Below are 15,069 nucleotides of genomic sequence, written 5' to 3'. Positions count from 1 at the left end.
TACAGATTCAAATAAATTGCTAAATAATCAAAACTCAGGAAATAGTAACACTCTCCTTGGAAAGCTACCGTAAAAGCCATCAGTTCTGATGACTCTCAGCCTCTCCAAGTTTGAAATCCCTGTGAGAAAAGCTGTTTGGCTCAGCTTGTATTTCTTGCATTTAGGCCTTCCCTTTTATCAATCAGCTATGGCAGTGAGGCAGAGTCACAAAGCAGACACTGTTCTCAGAAAAGGGGGAACTGTAAATCTGGCAGCCACTCTAATCAAAGTCTACCTCAATTACCCATGTTGGTAAGCTTTTACTTTGCAGTGGATGAATAACAAAGTCAAGGGCAAAAAGGTACAAAAGACACTGTTTAGTCAAACAATTTTAATCAAGTTAATAGCAAGAATCAAAGCGGAATTACATGAAAAGCCTATTTTTTACACATTTAAATTGTTCTTAATTGTCTCTACTTGTAAGGTGTTGAAGGTGGGACCCACTCCTGAATCTTCTTTCTAGTGGTGGAATAAGGTACATACTGTCCTGGAGTGCCGCTCATGTTGAATTTATGGTTCGTCCAAATGAATTTACGAGGAGTAGGTGGTTTTGTTGTTGGAGGATCATCAGTCATACTGTGAAGCCAACGATGCCTTAAAGAAAGAAAAAAAAAAAAAAAAACAATTATGAAGAGGCAGTATAGCACAGTGGAAGGGGAGGGTTAGAAGGCAGCTCTGGAGCTGTTCTGTTGCTTGGGTTTGAATCTCAGCTCCCTCACTTAATAGCTGAACTTTTCTGTGCCTTACTGTTTTCATCTGTACATCCCTACTTCCTAGGGATGGTGTAAGGATTAAATGAAATAATACACATAAAGCACTTAGAAAAATTCCTGCACATAGTAGGTACTCAACAAATGTTAGCTACTGCTATTATCATTACTGTCTTTCATCAAATCTACGACACTATAAATTTTAAAATACAGTTGTCCTTCAGTATCCGTGGAGGACTGGTTCCAGGATACCCCCTCCCCCCAGATACCAAAATGCAATGATGCTCAAGGGCCTTATATAAGATGGCGTATTTGCATATAACCTATGCACATCCTTCCGTATACTTTAAATCATCTCTAGATTACTTACAATACCTAATGTAATGTAAATGCTGTTTAAATAGTTGTTCTACTGTATTGTTTAGGGAATAATGACAAGAAAAAAGTCTGTACACATTCAGTACACATGCAGCCAGCATAGGCCTAACTATATAGTACATGTCAGCAACAATGTAACTTTTTTCCTGAATATTTTTGATCCGAGGTTGGATAGATCCGCGGATGCATGAATCCTCGAATTTGGAACCTGCGGATATGGAGGGCCAACTGTACACCATTATTTTATGTACCTTGGGAAGAAAGAAAAAATGCTGCCAATTAAATTATGACACACTACTGACTGTAATACACATTCTGATTTCAGGTGTAAAAACACATTTTAGAATTGATGGAATACACCATTAATATTAAATTTGAGAGGCTGATCCTAGATTTTCAGCGTGCTCACGTCCAGTACGCTCAGGCTGTGGCGCATGAAGCTCTACTTTGAAACCAATGAGGCTACTGCTGGAGAGGGTCTCTGCATGCACATTAAATTCAAGCTGACATCTGAGCACTGCAGAGCGTACAATTTGTTACATTAAAAATATTAAATCACAACCCAAAGTTCACCAGTATTGCAGTGATAAGGGTTTAACAATTTAATTTCAAAGGATATTTGATAGGAGGTACCTGCAATGTGGCCTAAAGAAGGGGGAAGCGTACACAGAGTGATGATCCCACCAGTCAGAGAACAGAGGAAACAAATCTGAGGGACAAAGAGTAGAATCAGGCATGAAGCCAAGCTGAGGAGTTTACATGGGAAAGGAAGGGAAGAGATTTACATCAGCTCCCTCAAGGCCCAAAGCCGACAAGACAGAGATGATCCCTACGGAGAAGAGAATGAGGAGACAGGCAAAAAAAAAAAAATTGCAGCTCTAAGGAAAAAAGACATTATCCAGCTGCAGAGAAAAGGGCAAGAAGAGGAGGTTTCAGTAGAATAACAAAGACTAAATATAATGAGAAAAATTTATGGTGCTATGTAAGCTTAAGAATATCTGTTAGCAGTAACTGATATAGTTAATTAGCTATAAATGATTGTTGGTGTCCTGTGCTGCAGAGTCAATCCTGACTCACAGCGACCCTATAGGACAGAACTGCCCTGTAGGATTTCCTAGGCTGTGATCTATACAGGAGCAGATTGCCAGGTCTTTTCTCCCGTGAAGCAGTTCAAACTGTCGACCTTTCGGTCAGCACCTGAGCACTTAACCATTGTGCCACCAGGGCTCCTTAAAATATGATTAAAAAAATAAATAAAATATGATTATCAAGTATCCAAATATTAAGTTACACAGCTCCCAAACTTCCAATTGATATGGAAAAAATATGGACAATATGATTACTGCCACTATATTTATGTCTAAATATAATTGTATCATAATTAGGTTAACACAAGGATTCAAGAAGACCATATACACTGAGTTGGTTGGTGCCTCTCTTATACCTTTTATAGGAGCTGGGGATTAGTGAAAGTGACCTGGGCCAATAAACAACAACTATTAACGAGAGCTCTAAAACCCTTGTGATGATGAGACAGGCTTCTCTAGCCACTCAAAGGACGGGTTAGCTGTCAAAATCAAGGCTGTCACTGATCAAGGGACTTTATGTGAACTTAAGGCACAGCAGAAGTATTTAACTTTTACCTTGTTGAGTCAGCTTAAGTGACTAAAGAAAAATTTCATTCACAGAATTGCTGTCAAGACTTCTGAAGGTTATTTAAGGAACCACAGTCCAATGCTCATATATGCCCACTCAGTTACTTAAGTGAGGGACTGATGAGCTCATGGAGAAACAGAAAACTCTCAAGAAAACTAAAAGAGAACGTTCACTGAAAAAAAAAAAAATTTTTTTTCACTACAATAGATAAAATCTAAAAATGTTTATCCTAGTGAGGCTAAAGGCAGGAGTCAGGGAATGGGTAAAAGGTAATTCATATTCATTATGACACCATAAAGAACTATAAGAAACAAAAAATGTCTAAAGCCTTTTAGGCTAATATGATCCTTCTGTTATTATGATTAAGTAAAGGTGGGGTTCAGTGATAGAATTCCTGCCTGCTATGTGGGAAACCCAGGTTCTACGCTCAGCAATACACCTCGTGTGCAGCCACCACTAGTCTGTCAGTGAAGACCTACGTGTTGTTAAGATGCTGAAAGGTTTCAACAGAGGTTTGAAATTAAGATGGGCTAGGAAGAAAGGCTTGGCCACCTACTGCCAAAAATCAGCCAGTGAATACCCTATGGATCACCAGAGTCCGATCTACAACTGATGGTGGGGACGGTGCAGAATTGGGCAGCATTTTGTTCCATTATCCACGGGGTCGCTGTAAGTCAGGGCTGACTCAATGGTAGTTAACAGCAACAACACAGATACCATACATTTTAGATTTCCACACCTGAATTTATTGGCAAAACATCTGTTTCAGCTGGGTTATTTTCATTCCAACTAACTAAAGATGCTAATGTACTGACAGCATTGTCTAGAAAAACTGTTTTGCAGTTGGCATTAGAATCACTTCAATATTACATCACTGCTATTATCTTAAAGAGCAAAACATAAAATTACTTAAAGTTGATAAAGTCAGTGAGACTGCAAACAGATTGGCGGAGAGGGGAAAATACAAAATAGAAAAGTATTTACGATGAAAATATATTTTGGGAAAAATTCAGTACTCAAATATACTGAAGTTGTATCAAAATAACTGGAAACAAAGATATATCACTGTAATTCACCACCCCCCAACGAATTATTTCTACTTGTCGGGGAAGCCTAAATTTGCAACATAACTCAAAGAAAAATAAATCCCATAATGGGTTAATCCTATTTTCAGCTGCATAAGAGGGAAAAATATTCCAGGAAATGAGGAAGGGAGATTTTCCCCTTCTTTGAAACTATGGTGCTACCCTTAAGAGGCCTCTCAGAGTTTGAGGATGTCAGCCATTCAAAGTGAAGAACAGAGGGATTTATTTCAGAAGAAAGATTAAAACAGCCTAACAGAAAATTTAAGAAATAAAAAATATATACCGTATACAATAAATTTTAAAAAATCATTGCAAATGAAAACAGTCTTTAAGATTGGTATTAATAGCAAAGGTAAGAAAGTTTAATTTTCCCTTTCAGAAAATTCCCAGTAATTAAATGATTATCAATCAACAATAATAACAAAAAATACAGACAACTTTGAATCTTCTCTTTGGATAATATACATTAACAATCTCGAGAAACTGTCTTCTGATCATATTGTTCACATTTTGAGATGTTTTCACATAATATCAGTTAGCCTAGAAATGACAAGCATTTTTCAATTTTTCAAAAACTAAATATGAGACTAAGACAGAGCTGAGGCTTGAACAAGAAGAGCACCTCTTGATCAAAAATTTAAATTCTCATCAATAGATAAAACTGAGTTAGGATTACTAGAATATTTCCTATGCCATTTCTACATGGGAACGTGAAAAAACAAATATGAGATCCAACACTCTGTTTCCCATTTTTTTTTTAATGATGGCATTTGAATATCCACAAAAAGCCTGAGATCCATCTAATCCCAGGATGGGTCTCATAAATTTAACAAATTCAAAAAACAAAATAGTTCATTACAAGATGGTCAAATTAAACCTTGTTGGTTCAGTGTTATTTTTAATTAAATACACAATGTATTCAAAAGAATATACGGTCCATAGTCTCATGAGACAACTCAGTCAGCTGGCATAACAATTCATAAAAGTAATGTTCTACACCCTAGTTTGGTGAGTAGTGTTGGGGGTTTTAAAAGCTTGCGAGCAGCCATCTAAGATACAACTATTGGTCTCTACTTGTCTGGAACAAAAGAGAATGAAGGAAACCAAAGACTCAAAGAAACCAGTCCATAGGATTAACAGTTCACATGAACTACAGCCTCATTTCGTGTGAAGCCAGAAGAACTAGACGGTGCCCAGCTACGACTACCGACCGTTCTTGACCAGGGACACAACAGAAGGTCCGAGATAGAAAGAAGAAATAAGTAGAACAAAATTGAAATTCCTAAAGAAGAGACTGGACTTACCGGACTGATAGAGACTAGAGGAAATCCCTGAGACTATCGCCCTAAGATACCCTTTGAACTTACAACTAAAGCCATTCTCAGTGGTTACCTTTCATACAAATAAGATTGGCTTATAAAATAAACAATATTCCTTAGTACTGTGCTCCCTTAAATAAACAACCACTGTGAGATCAAATGGTCAACATTTACCCTAAAACAAAGATGAGAACATAAGGAGGGGCAGGGAAGCTAGATAAAGGGAATAGAATAAACAGAATGGAAATGAAAACGTTGACACATTGTGAAAAAGGTAACCAGTATTATGGAACAATTTGTATAAAAATTGTTAAATGGAAATCAGATTTGCTGTGTAAACTTTTACCTAAAACACAATAAAATAAATAAATAAAGAATATATGGTCCTTGGGCAAGCCATAAATTCTGAACCTCAGTTTCCTTGTCTGTAAAACAGGATAGTACTAGTTCCCACCTCACTGATGTTAGTACTGTCATTATTTCCATTTTACAGATGAAACAACTGCTTAAGTAATTTGTTGAAGGTCACAAAGCTTGGGAATGGCAGAGGGGGCAGTAAATCCAGGCAGTTTGAACCTTGGGCTCCAAAACAAAAGCATCTCACTTCCACACAAACTTTGAAACATCAATGATTCTAAATGTATAATAATTATGTTTGAGAATTAATTTGACAATATTTAATGGTTGGCTTAAAGTAACCAGGTAGTTCAAGATTTCCCTGAAAACTCCCCTCAGAAATACAAAAACATCATCTGACATATTTCTCGATTATTTTGCTAAGAGTACAGTGTTTTTCCATAGGTGGCCTTGTTATCCAAAAGCTTTGTATCTCTGCTAGCTGAACTACACAAAAGTGTGCTAAAATGCACATGCATATGTAATCAATGGGTACACAATCTGAGGAACAGTTCCAGTGGCTGGATGTTCAGAAGATTAGAGGACAAAGAGACTGGATTTGAGATTAAAACACAGACTGTAATAATAATCCAGACTTGAACAAGTTATTCATGTGCCACCATTTAAAACCTGGTGTTCTGTGTCCTGATTTCATGCTATAGTTTCTGAAGAAGAGAGAACCGCTCCAATTGTAATACTTTTAGGAAGACAATCAGGTTTCTGAAAGGAAAAAGGAATCTTGCAGTTATGATATTTCTTAAGAATCAGAAATGAAATTGAGAGATTCAAACGCTACAGGTAAGAGTCTCCATTTAGGTAACTTATTAAAAGTAATTTAGGAAACGCAAATTAAAACACACAAAAAATTAAAAAAAAATTTTTTTGTGTGTGTTTTTGGTGAAAGTTTACATAGGAAATTGGGTTCTCATTTAGCAATTTCTACACATATTGTTCGGAAACCCTGGTGGCGCAGTGGTTAAGAGCTACGGCTGCTAACCAAAAGGTCGGTCAGCGGTTTGAATTCACCAGGCGCTCCTTGGGAACTCTATGGGGCACTTCTACTCTGTCCTATACGGTCGCTATGAGTCAGAATCGACTCGACGGCAACAGGATTGGTTTTTGGTGTATACGTATTGTTCAGTGCCACTAGTTACATTCTTCACGATAAATCAGCATTCTCATTATTTCCATTTTGCTTGTTCTATTTCCATTCATCTAGCTTCCTTGTCTCTTTTTGCCTTCTCATTTTTGTTGTTACATATACTTAAGTTGGTTCCGGCTCATAGCGACCCTATGTACAACAGAAACACTGCCCGGTCCTATGCCATCCTCACGATCCTTGTTAGGCTTGAACCTACTGTTGCACCCACTGTGTCGATTCATCTCGCTGAGGGTCTTCCTTTTTTTTTTGCTGACACTCTACTCTATTAAGCATGATGTCCTGCTCCAGTGACTGATCCCTCCTGCTACCATGCCTGAAGTATGTGAGACGTAGTCTTCCCATCCTTGCTTCTAAGGAGCATTCTGGCTGTACTTCTTCCAAGACAGATTCGTTCATTCTTTTGGCAGCATATGGTACAGCCAGGTGTTCCTTGGAAACTCTATGGGGCAGTTCTACTCTGTCCTATAGGGTCGCTATGAGTCGGAATCGACTCAACGGCACTGGGCTTGGTTTTTTTTTTTTTTGGTACAGTCAATATTCTTCGTGGACAACACAACTCAAAGGCATCAATTCTTCTTTGGTCTTCCTTATTCATCATCCAGCTTTTGCATGCATATGAGGTGACTGAAAACTCTGTGGCTTGGGTCAGGTGCAGCTTAGTCTTCAAGGTGACATCTTTGCTTTTCAACACTTTAAGGAGGTCTTTTGCAGCAGATCTGCCCAATGCAATGTGTCTTTTGATTTCCTGACTGCTGCTTCCATAGGTATTTATTGTGGATCCGAGTAAAATGAAATCCTTGACAACTTCAACCTTTTCTCCATTTATCATGATGTCACTTATTGGTCCAGTTGTGAGGACTTTTGTTTTCTTTATATTGATGTGTAATCCACACTGAAAATCTAGGTTATCTTTGTTCTGGGGTAAATATTAACCATTTGGTATCATCTAGATGATTATTTTGAGAAACACAGTGCTCACGGATGATATTATTTATTTTACGGGCCAATCTGCCATTTGGCTGAGAGGTGACCTCTGGGAGTGGTTTGAGTTTCAAGCTTAAAGAGAATTTCAGGGCTACAGTCTTGCGGTTCATCTAGTTTCTACCGGTCCAGTAAGTCTGGCCTTTTTTTCCCTCGGAATTTCAGTTTTGTCCTACATTTTTCTCCCATTCTATCCAGGACCATCTACTGAGTCCTTGGTTGGAACAGTTGGTAGTGGTAGCCAGGTACCATCTAGTTCTTCTGGTCTCAAGATAGGCAACAAAACACAAAACTTTTATCTGTTGTCTATTAGGTACCTCAAACTTAACAGGGCCAGAACAATGCTTTTGATTTCCCCTCTGAACCTGTTCCTCCCCTAATAGAAGTCAGCTTAAATTAAGTTCAAGCCAAAAATGTAAGAATTCCTGATTCCTCTTTCCTTAATTTTCTCTCAGTGTAGTTTCTTTTTTTTTATAGTTACTAGTTCGTATCTCAAAACTATTCCAAATCCATGACTTCTATCTCTATGGCTATCACCTTAATCTAAGTCATGAGCATCTCTCACCTAGAGAGCTGATAAGAGTCACCCGGAAATGGACAATGTCTTGCTAATTTCATTGTTGCCTCTGCCCCTTTATAATCCAGTCTCCACCCAGCAGTCAAAACAATCTATTTAAAACCTAATCGGATATGCTACATCTCTGCTTAAAACCCTCTAATGGTCCCAGTACACTTAGATTAAAACTCAAATTTAAAATCCAAACTCCTGAACAAGGCTCTACGTAAACTAGTATAGCGGAAGTGTTTGGTGCCCCATATCATAAAATTTCATTTACAATGGAAACCAAAATACAAAATTCCTAAAATTTAATTTGACAGGAGATGTGCAGGATGGCTACAATAAAATCAAACTTTTCTATGATTCATTAGAAATTTATATAGTAAATGTAATCTGAATCAAAATCCCAATGGGATTCTTCTTAGAATTTGAAAGTATTATTCTAGGATCAGTGGGAAATATACTTAAGGAAATTTGAAAGTTCAGAATAATCTGGTAGGCTGGCATTACTAGACATTCATTTAAAGCCTCAAACATTAAAATGGTAAAAAGTAAAACAAAAAAAAATCTCAAAAACAAACCAAAGTATGTACAAGAATTTCATGTACAATAAAGTTGGCATTCTAAATCACTGGGGAAAGTAAAAATTTCTCAACAAATTATGCTAGGATAATTAATTTTGTTGAAAAAAAAAATCAAGTTAGATTCACCAAGTCATATACCAAAACAGATTCCAGAAAGATTAATAAATTTACTCAGGTACAATATGGGTGAATATTTATACTCATAAAATATATTTATAATTCATAGAATATAGAGGGCCATTGCTAAACTTAATAATAAAAGGTCCACAAAGCCATAAATGGAGGGGCGGGGGAGGAGGTAGGTGGGAGATAGACTTTACTACATAAAAATGAAAACTTCTATGTTCTAAAACACTGTAAAAGATTAAAGGGTAAAAGGAACCGAGGGAACTATTTTTAATATACAGAAAAGGGGTTCATCTATAATTACAAATCAGAAAGAAAACGTCAACATTCCAGAGAAAAATGAAGGAAAAAAAAAAAACTTAAAAGTTTTAAGTAGCATTCCCCTTGAGATCAGGAACCAGACAAGGATGCCCTTTATCACCACTCTTATTCAACATTGTGTTGGAGGTCCTAGCCAGAGCAGTTAGGCTAGATAAAGAAATAAAGGACATCCAGATTGGCAAGCAAAAAGTAAAAGTATTTGCAGATGACATGATCTTATACACAGAAAACCCTAAGGAATCCTCAAGAAAGCTACTGAAACTAATAGAAGAGTTCAGCAGAGTATCAGAATATGATAAACATAAAAAAATCAGTTGGATTTCTCTACACCAACTAAAAGAACATCAAAGAGGAAATCACCAAAACAATGCCATTTACAATAGCCCCCAATAAGATAAAATACTTAAGAATAAATCTTACCAGAGACGTAAAAGACGTATACAAAGAAAACTACAAAACACTTCTGCAAGAAACCAAAAGAGAACTACGCAAGTGGAAAAACATACCTTGCTCATGGATAGGAAGACTTAACGTTGTAAAAATGTCTATTCTACCAAAAGCGATTTATGGATTTCATGCAATGCCAATCCAAATTCCTATGACTTTTTTTAATGAGATGGAGAAACAAATCACCAACTTCATATGAAGAGAAAGAAGCCCCAAATAAGTAAAGCATTACTGAAAAAGAAGAACAAAGCCAGAGGCCTCGCTCTACCTGATTTTAGAACCTATTATACTGCCACAGTAGTCAAAACAGCCTGGTACTGGTACAACAACAGATACACAGACCAATGGAACAGAACCGAGAATCCAGACATAAGTCCATCCACGTATGAGCAGTTGATATTTGACAAAGGTCCCAAATCAGTTAAATGGGAAAAGACAGTCTCTTTAACAAATAGTGTTGGCATAACTGGATATTCATCTGCAAAAAAAAATGAAACAAGACCCATACCTCACGCCATGCACAAAAAGAAACTCAAAATGGATAAAGATCTAAATATAAAATCTAAAACGATACAGATCATGGAAGAAAAAATAAGGACAATGTTAGGAGCCTTAATCCATGGCATAAACAGTATACAAAACATTACTAACAATGCAGAAGAAAAACTAGATAACTAGGAGCTCCAAAAAATCAAACACCTATGCTCATCCAAAGACTTCACTTAGAGTAAAAAGGTTACTACAGACTAGGAAAAAGTTTTTAGCTCTGACATTTCTGATCAGTGCCTCATCTCTAAAATCTACATGATACTGCAAAAACTCAACTACAAAAAGACAAATAACCCAATTAAAAAATGGGCGAAAGATATGAACAGACACTTCACTAAAGAAGACATTCAGGTAGCTAACAGATACATGAGGAAATGCTCACGATCATTAGCATTAGAGAAATACAAATCAAAACTACAACGAGATTCCATCTCACTCCAACAAGGTTGGCATTAATTCAAAAAACACAAAATAATAAATGTTGGAGAGGTTGTGGAGAGACTGCAACACTTATACTCTGCTGGTGGAAATGTAAAATTTTCACTTAGGAAATCGATTTGGTGCTTCCTTAAAAAGCTAGAAATAGAACTACCATATGATCCAGCAATCCCACTCCTTGGAATATAACTAGAAGAAACAAGAGCCCTTACATGAACAGGTATATGCACACCCACGTTCACTGAAGCACTGTTTACAATAGCAAAAAGATGGAAGCAACCAAGGTGCCCATTAACAGATAAATGGATAAATAAATTATGGTATATTCACACAATGGAATACTACGCATCAATAAAGAACAACGATGAATCTGTGAAACATTTCATAACATGGAGGAACTGGAAGGCATTATGATGAGTGAAATTTGTCACCTGCAAAAGGACAAATATTGTATGAGGCCACTATTATAAGAACTCAAGAAATAGTTTAAACAAAGAAAATATACTTTGGTGGTTACGAGAGTGGGAAGGGAGGGAGGGAGAGAGGTATCCACTAATTAGATAGTAGACAAGAACTAATTTAGGTGAAGGGAAAGACAACACACAATACAGGAGAGGTCAGCACAACTGGACTAAACCAAAAGCAGTTTCCTGAATAAGCTGAATGCTTTGAAGGCCAGTGTAGCAGGGGTGGGGATTTGAGGACCATGGTTTCAGGGGACATCTATGTCAATCGGCATAATAAAATCTATTAAGAAAACCCTCTGGATCCCACTTTGGAGAGTAGTGTCTGGGGTCTTAAATGCTAGCATGCAGCCATCTGAGAGGCATCAGTTGGTCTCAACCCACCTAGACCAAAGGAGAATGAAGAACACCAAAGACCCAAGGTAATTATGAGTCCAAGAAACAGAAAGGGCCACATAAACCAGAGACTACATCAGCCTGAGACCAGAAGAACTAGATGGTGCTTGGCTACACCAGAGGACTGCCCTGACAGGAAACACAAGAGAGAACCCCTGAGGGAGCAGGAGAGCAGTGAGACACAGACCTCAAATTCTCGTACAAAGGCCAGACTTAATGGTCTGACTGAGACCAGAAGGACGCCGGTGGTCATAGCCCCCAGATCTTCTGTCAGCCCAGGACAGGAACCATTCCCAAATCCAACTCTTCAGACACGAATTGGACTGGACATTGGGATAGAAAAAGATGCTGGTGAAGTATGAGCTTCTTGGATCAAGAAGACACTTGAGACTATGTTGGCACTCCTATCTGGAGAGGAGATGAGAGGCCAGAGGGTGTTAGAACCTGGCAGAATGGACACAAAAAGACAGAGTGGAGGGAAGGAGCTGGCTGTCTCATTGGGGGAGAACAATTACGAGTATACAGCAAGGTGTATATAAATTTTTGTATGAGAGACTGACGACTTGTAAACTTTCACTTAAAGCACAATAAAAAATTTTTTTTTAAAGTTGTAAAGGAAACAAATTAATACATGAAAAAAGTTTAATCAAGGAAACACAAGATACCTCTTTTTAACCACTAAACTGGCAAAGATTTCTTTATAAACAATAATATCCAATATTGGTGAGGTTATAGAGAAATCAACATTCATGTATTTACTCTGAGATAGCAAATGCGTACAGCTTTGTTGGCAATATGTGTTTTGATGTTGATTAAATGTACTCTTGGATACAACAGTTTTACTTGTAGGAGTTTGCCTACAGGAAATAAGGATGCCGTGGGCATATGTACAAGGATGTTGATCTCGGCTTTACTTATAATAGTGAAAAAAATGAAAAGAACAAAACCAAGAGCAATAAAGTAACTCATAGCATATGTATATGACAGAAGACTAAAGCATCATTTAAAATTATGTTATACAGAATATTTTATGACTTGGAAAAACGTTCACATAAAAGACAACAACAAAAAGGATATATATATACATAAAAAAGAAGAGATCAAAAAAATGTAATATCAAAATGTTAACAGAGGTTGTCTTTGTGTGGTGGGATAATAGGTTATTTTTATCTGCTTCGTTATTTTCTATAATGAACATGTACTACTTAATTAGAAGGAACTAAGTTATTAAAAAGAAAAATGCTTCTTCTAATTTAAACCAATTCTAGAGACAGTTTTTAAATCCTGCCCATGCCACCTGTCATTTATTTTGAAGCTGTAAGTGGGTTCTTCTGTGGCACAGTGGGTAAGAGCTCAGCTGCTAACCAAAAGGTCAGCAGTTTGAATCCACCAGTTGCTCCCCAGAAACCCTATGGGGCAGTTCTACTCTGTCCTACAGGGTCGCTGTGAGTTGAAATTGACTCCTCAGGCAAGTTTTTTACTTCTAACCCCAATTCATCCCACTTAAACCACCATAAAAAGAAAAAGAAATCAAACCAAGCCAAACCAACCAACAAACACACACTTTAAACTACTCAAATGTTTTAGAGGCACATAGCCTAGTTCTCTTGGTCTACCTTAAGGGAAATTTTTGCTAAATCAATTCCATAGTGCAACGTGATTCACTAGCTAGATAGAAAAGGTTCAAACTGTCTTTTTATCTAGAAACCTCAAAAATTTCCAAATATGCCTGATAACTTGTGAGCACAATAAAGTTTTATTCTGGAAGTTGGAATCAAGAGCAGTTCCTCATTCACCACGAGTAACCAAGTAGTTTTTTCTACAGCCCAGATACGGACTTTTCTAACAAATCATCTTTGTAAAATATTAGAATCTATCTTAGTAGATTCTAAGTAGCAAGTGAAATGTATCAAAGCTGAATTACAAAATCAAAATAATCTTCTGTTTATAGTTAATATATTTTAATACAGAAAGGCTACAAAGAAAAGTAACATTCTGTAACAAAGAAAAATCTACCTAAACATGCCGTTTGTAGTTTCTCAGAACATAGTCTCTTAATACTCTCATTTGGGGGCGGTGGGAGGGCAGAAAATAAACGTTATGAAGGATCTATTTTGAAAAGAATCGTGCAAATAAACCATTGACTTGAGCAACACTCATTTCAATTCAGTTCAGGGAATATTTCACACAACAGCTACTACATGAAAAAGGCTAAATAAGTAGATACACTAAGAGAAAGAACACAATATTCTCTGTCATTCACAGCCAGCAGTTATTTTTAGGGGAAACACTGTACAAATGATTCAGTGGGGTTTACAATAAATAAGACACTAAAAAGGACAGCTTGTTGTCCAAACGGAATTTAGAGGTAAATCTAGCTTCAGATTCATATAAAAGCTATAAAAGGAATGACAAATGCCATTTAGACCAGCTAGATAAATTAAACTGATGATGGTATACAAAAGCCAAAACCACACGCATTGCTGTTAAGTCAATTCCAACTCACAGAGATTACTGTATACAGGTAGCAAAATAATGTTCTTTTCAAGGAAAAAAAAAACCATCATCATTTATTCATTCACAATTACTTATTGAGCAACTACTATGTGCTAGGCACTGTTCTAGGTATTAGCAACATGGCAGTGAATGAAACCAAGTTCTTGCCATCAAGAAGCAAGGCAGCTGGGGAAACAAGCAATAAATAATATATAATATAATGTCAGGCTAAGTGCTATGAAGAAAATACTAAAGTAGGGAAAGGGAACAGAGTATGAGGAAGGAATAGGGCTCCCATTTAGTTAGGGTAGTTTGAGGAGCGGGCACTTTACTAAAGTTAAAGCATGAGCTGTGCAAAGCCTAGGGGAGATCATTCTAGGAAGAGAAACAGTGCAAAGAGCCTGAGATGGGCGCATGCTCCGTGGAAAAGTAAGAAGGCCAGTGTGGTGAAGTCAGATCATGTAAGGCCTCACAGGTCATGGTAAGGAGTGGAATTTTTTTTCTCTGGTGAGAATAAAAATTTTGTCTTGCTATGATGAGAAGTTACTGGATAGTTCTGTGATCTGATTTACATTTTAATATAGTCACTCTAATCAGAGTCGTGGTTCAGTAGTAGAACTCCCACCTTCCATGTGGGAGACTCAGGTTCTATTCCTGGCCAATGCACCTCATGTGCAGCCATAACCTGCCCCTCAGTGGAGGCTATGATGCTGAACAGGTCTCAATGGAACTTGATGAACTAGGAAGAAAGGCTTGGCAACCAACTTCCAAAAACCAGTCCATGAAAATCCTATCGACAGCAACAATCTGATTGTTTCATTCTGTTGTGCATGAGGTTGCCATGAGTGAGGGACCAATTTGATGGCAGCTAAACAACAACAATAATCACTTAGTATGTGGAGAATACTAGTGTGTTTCAAGAGAGCAATCAGACCAGTTAGGAGGCTGGCAAACACAACCTTA

General features: G+C 37.3%; 1 protein-coding gene across 1 annotated transcript in view; it reads right to left on the bottom strand.

Annotated features, from left to right (window-relative positions):
• Positions 1 to 355: 355 nt before the first annotated feature.
• Positions 356 to 15,069, bottom strand: part of NDUFA12 (NADH:ubiquinone oxidoreductase subunit A12) — a 30,904-nt gene continuing 16,190 nt past the window's right edge. The window contains exon 4 of the mRNA XM_003405265.4: positions 356 to 633. Within this exon, the coding sequence (XP_003405313.1) occupies positions 453 to 633 (181 nt within the window). The 3' untranslated portion in view covers positions 356 to 452. The remainder of the gene's footprint in view (positions 634 to 15,069) is intronic.

The sequence above is a fragment of the Loxodonta africana genome, chromosome 4, assembly GCF_030014295.1.
Source record: "Loxodonta africana isolate mLoxAfr1 chromosome 4, mLoxAfr1.hap2, whole genome shotgun sequence".
Lineage (NCBI taxonomy): Eukaryota > Metazoa > Chordata > Mammalia > Proboscidea > Elephantidae > Loxodonta > Loxodonta africana.
The sequence above is the reverse complement of the archived record's forward strand: the minus strand, read 5'-3'. Positions and strand labels throughout refer to the sequence as shown.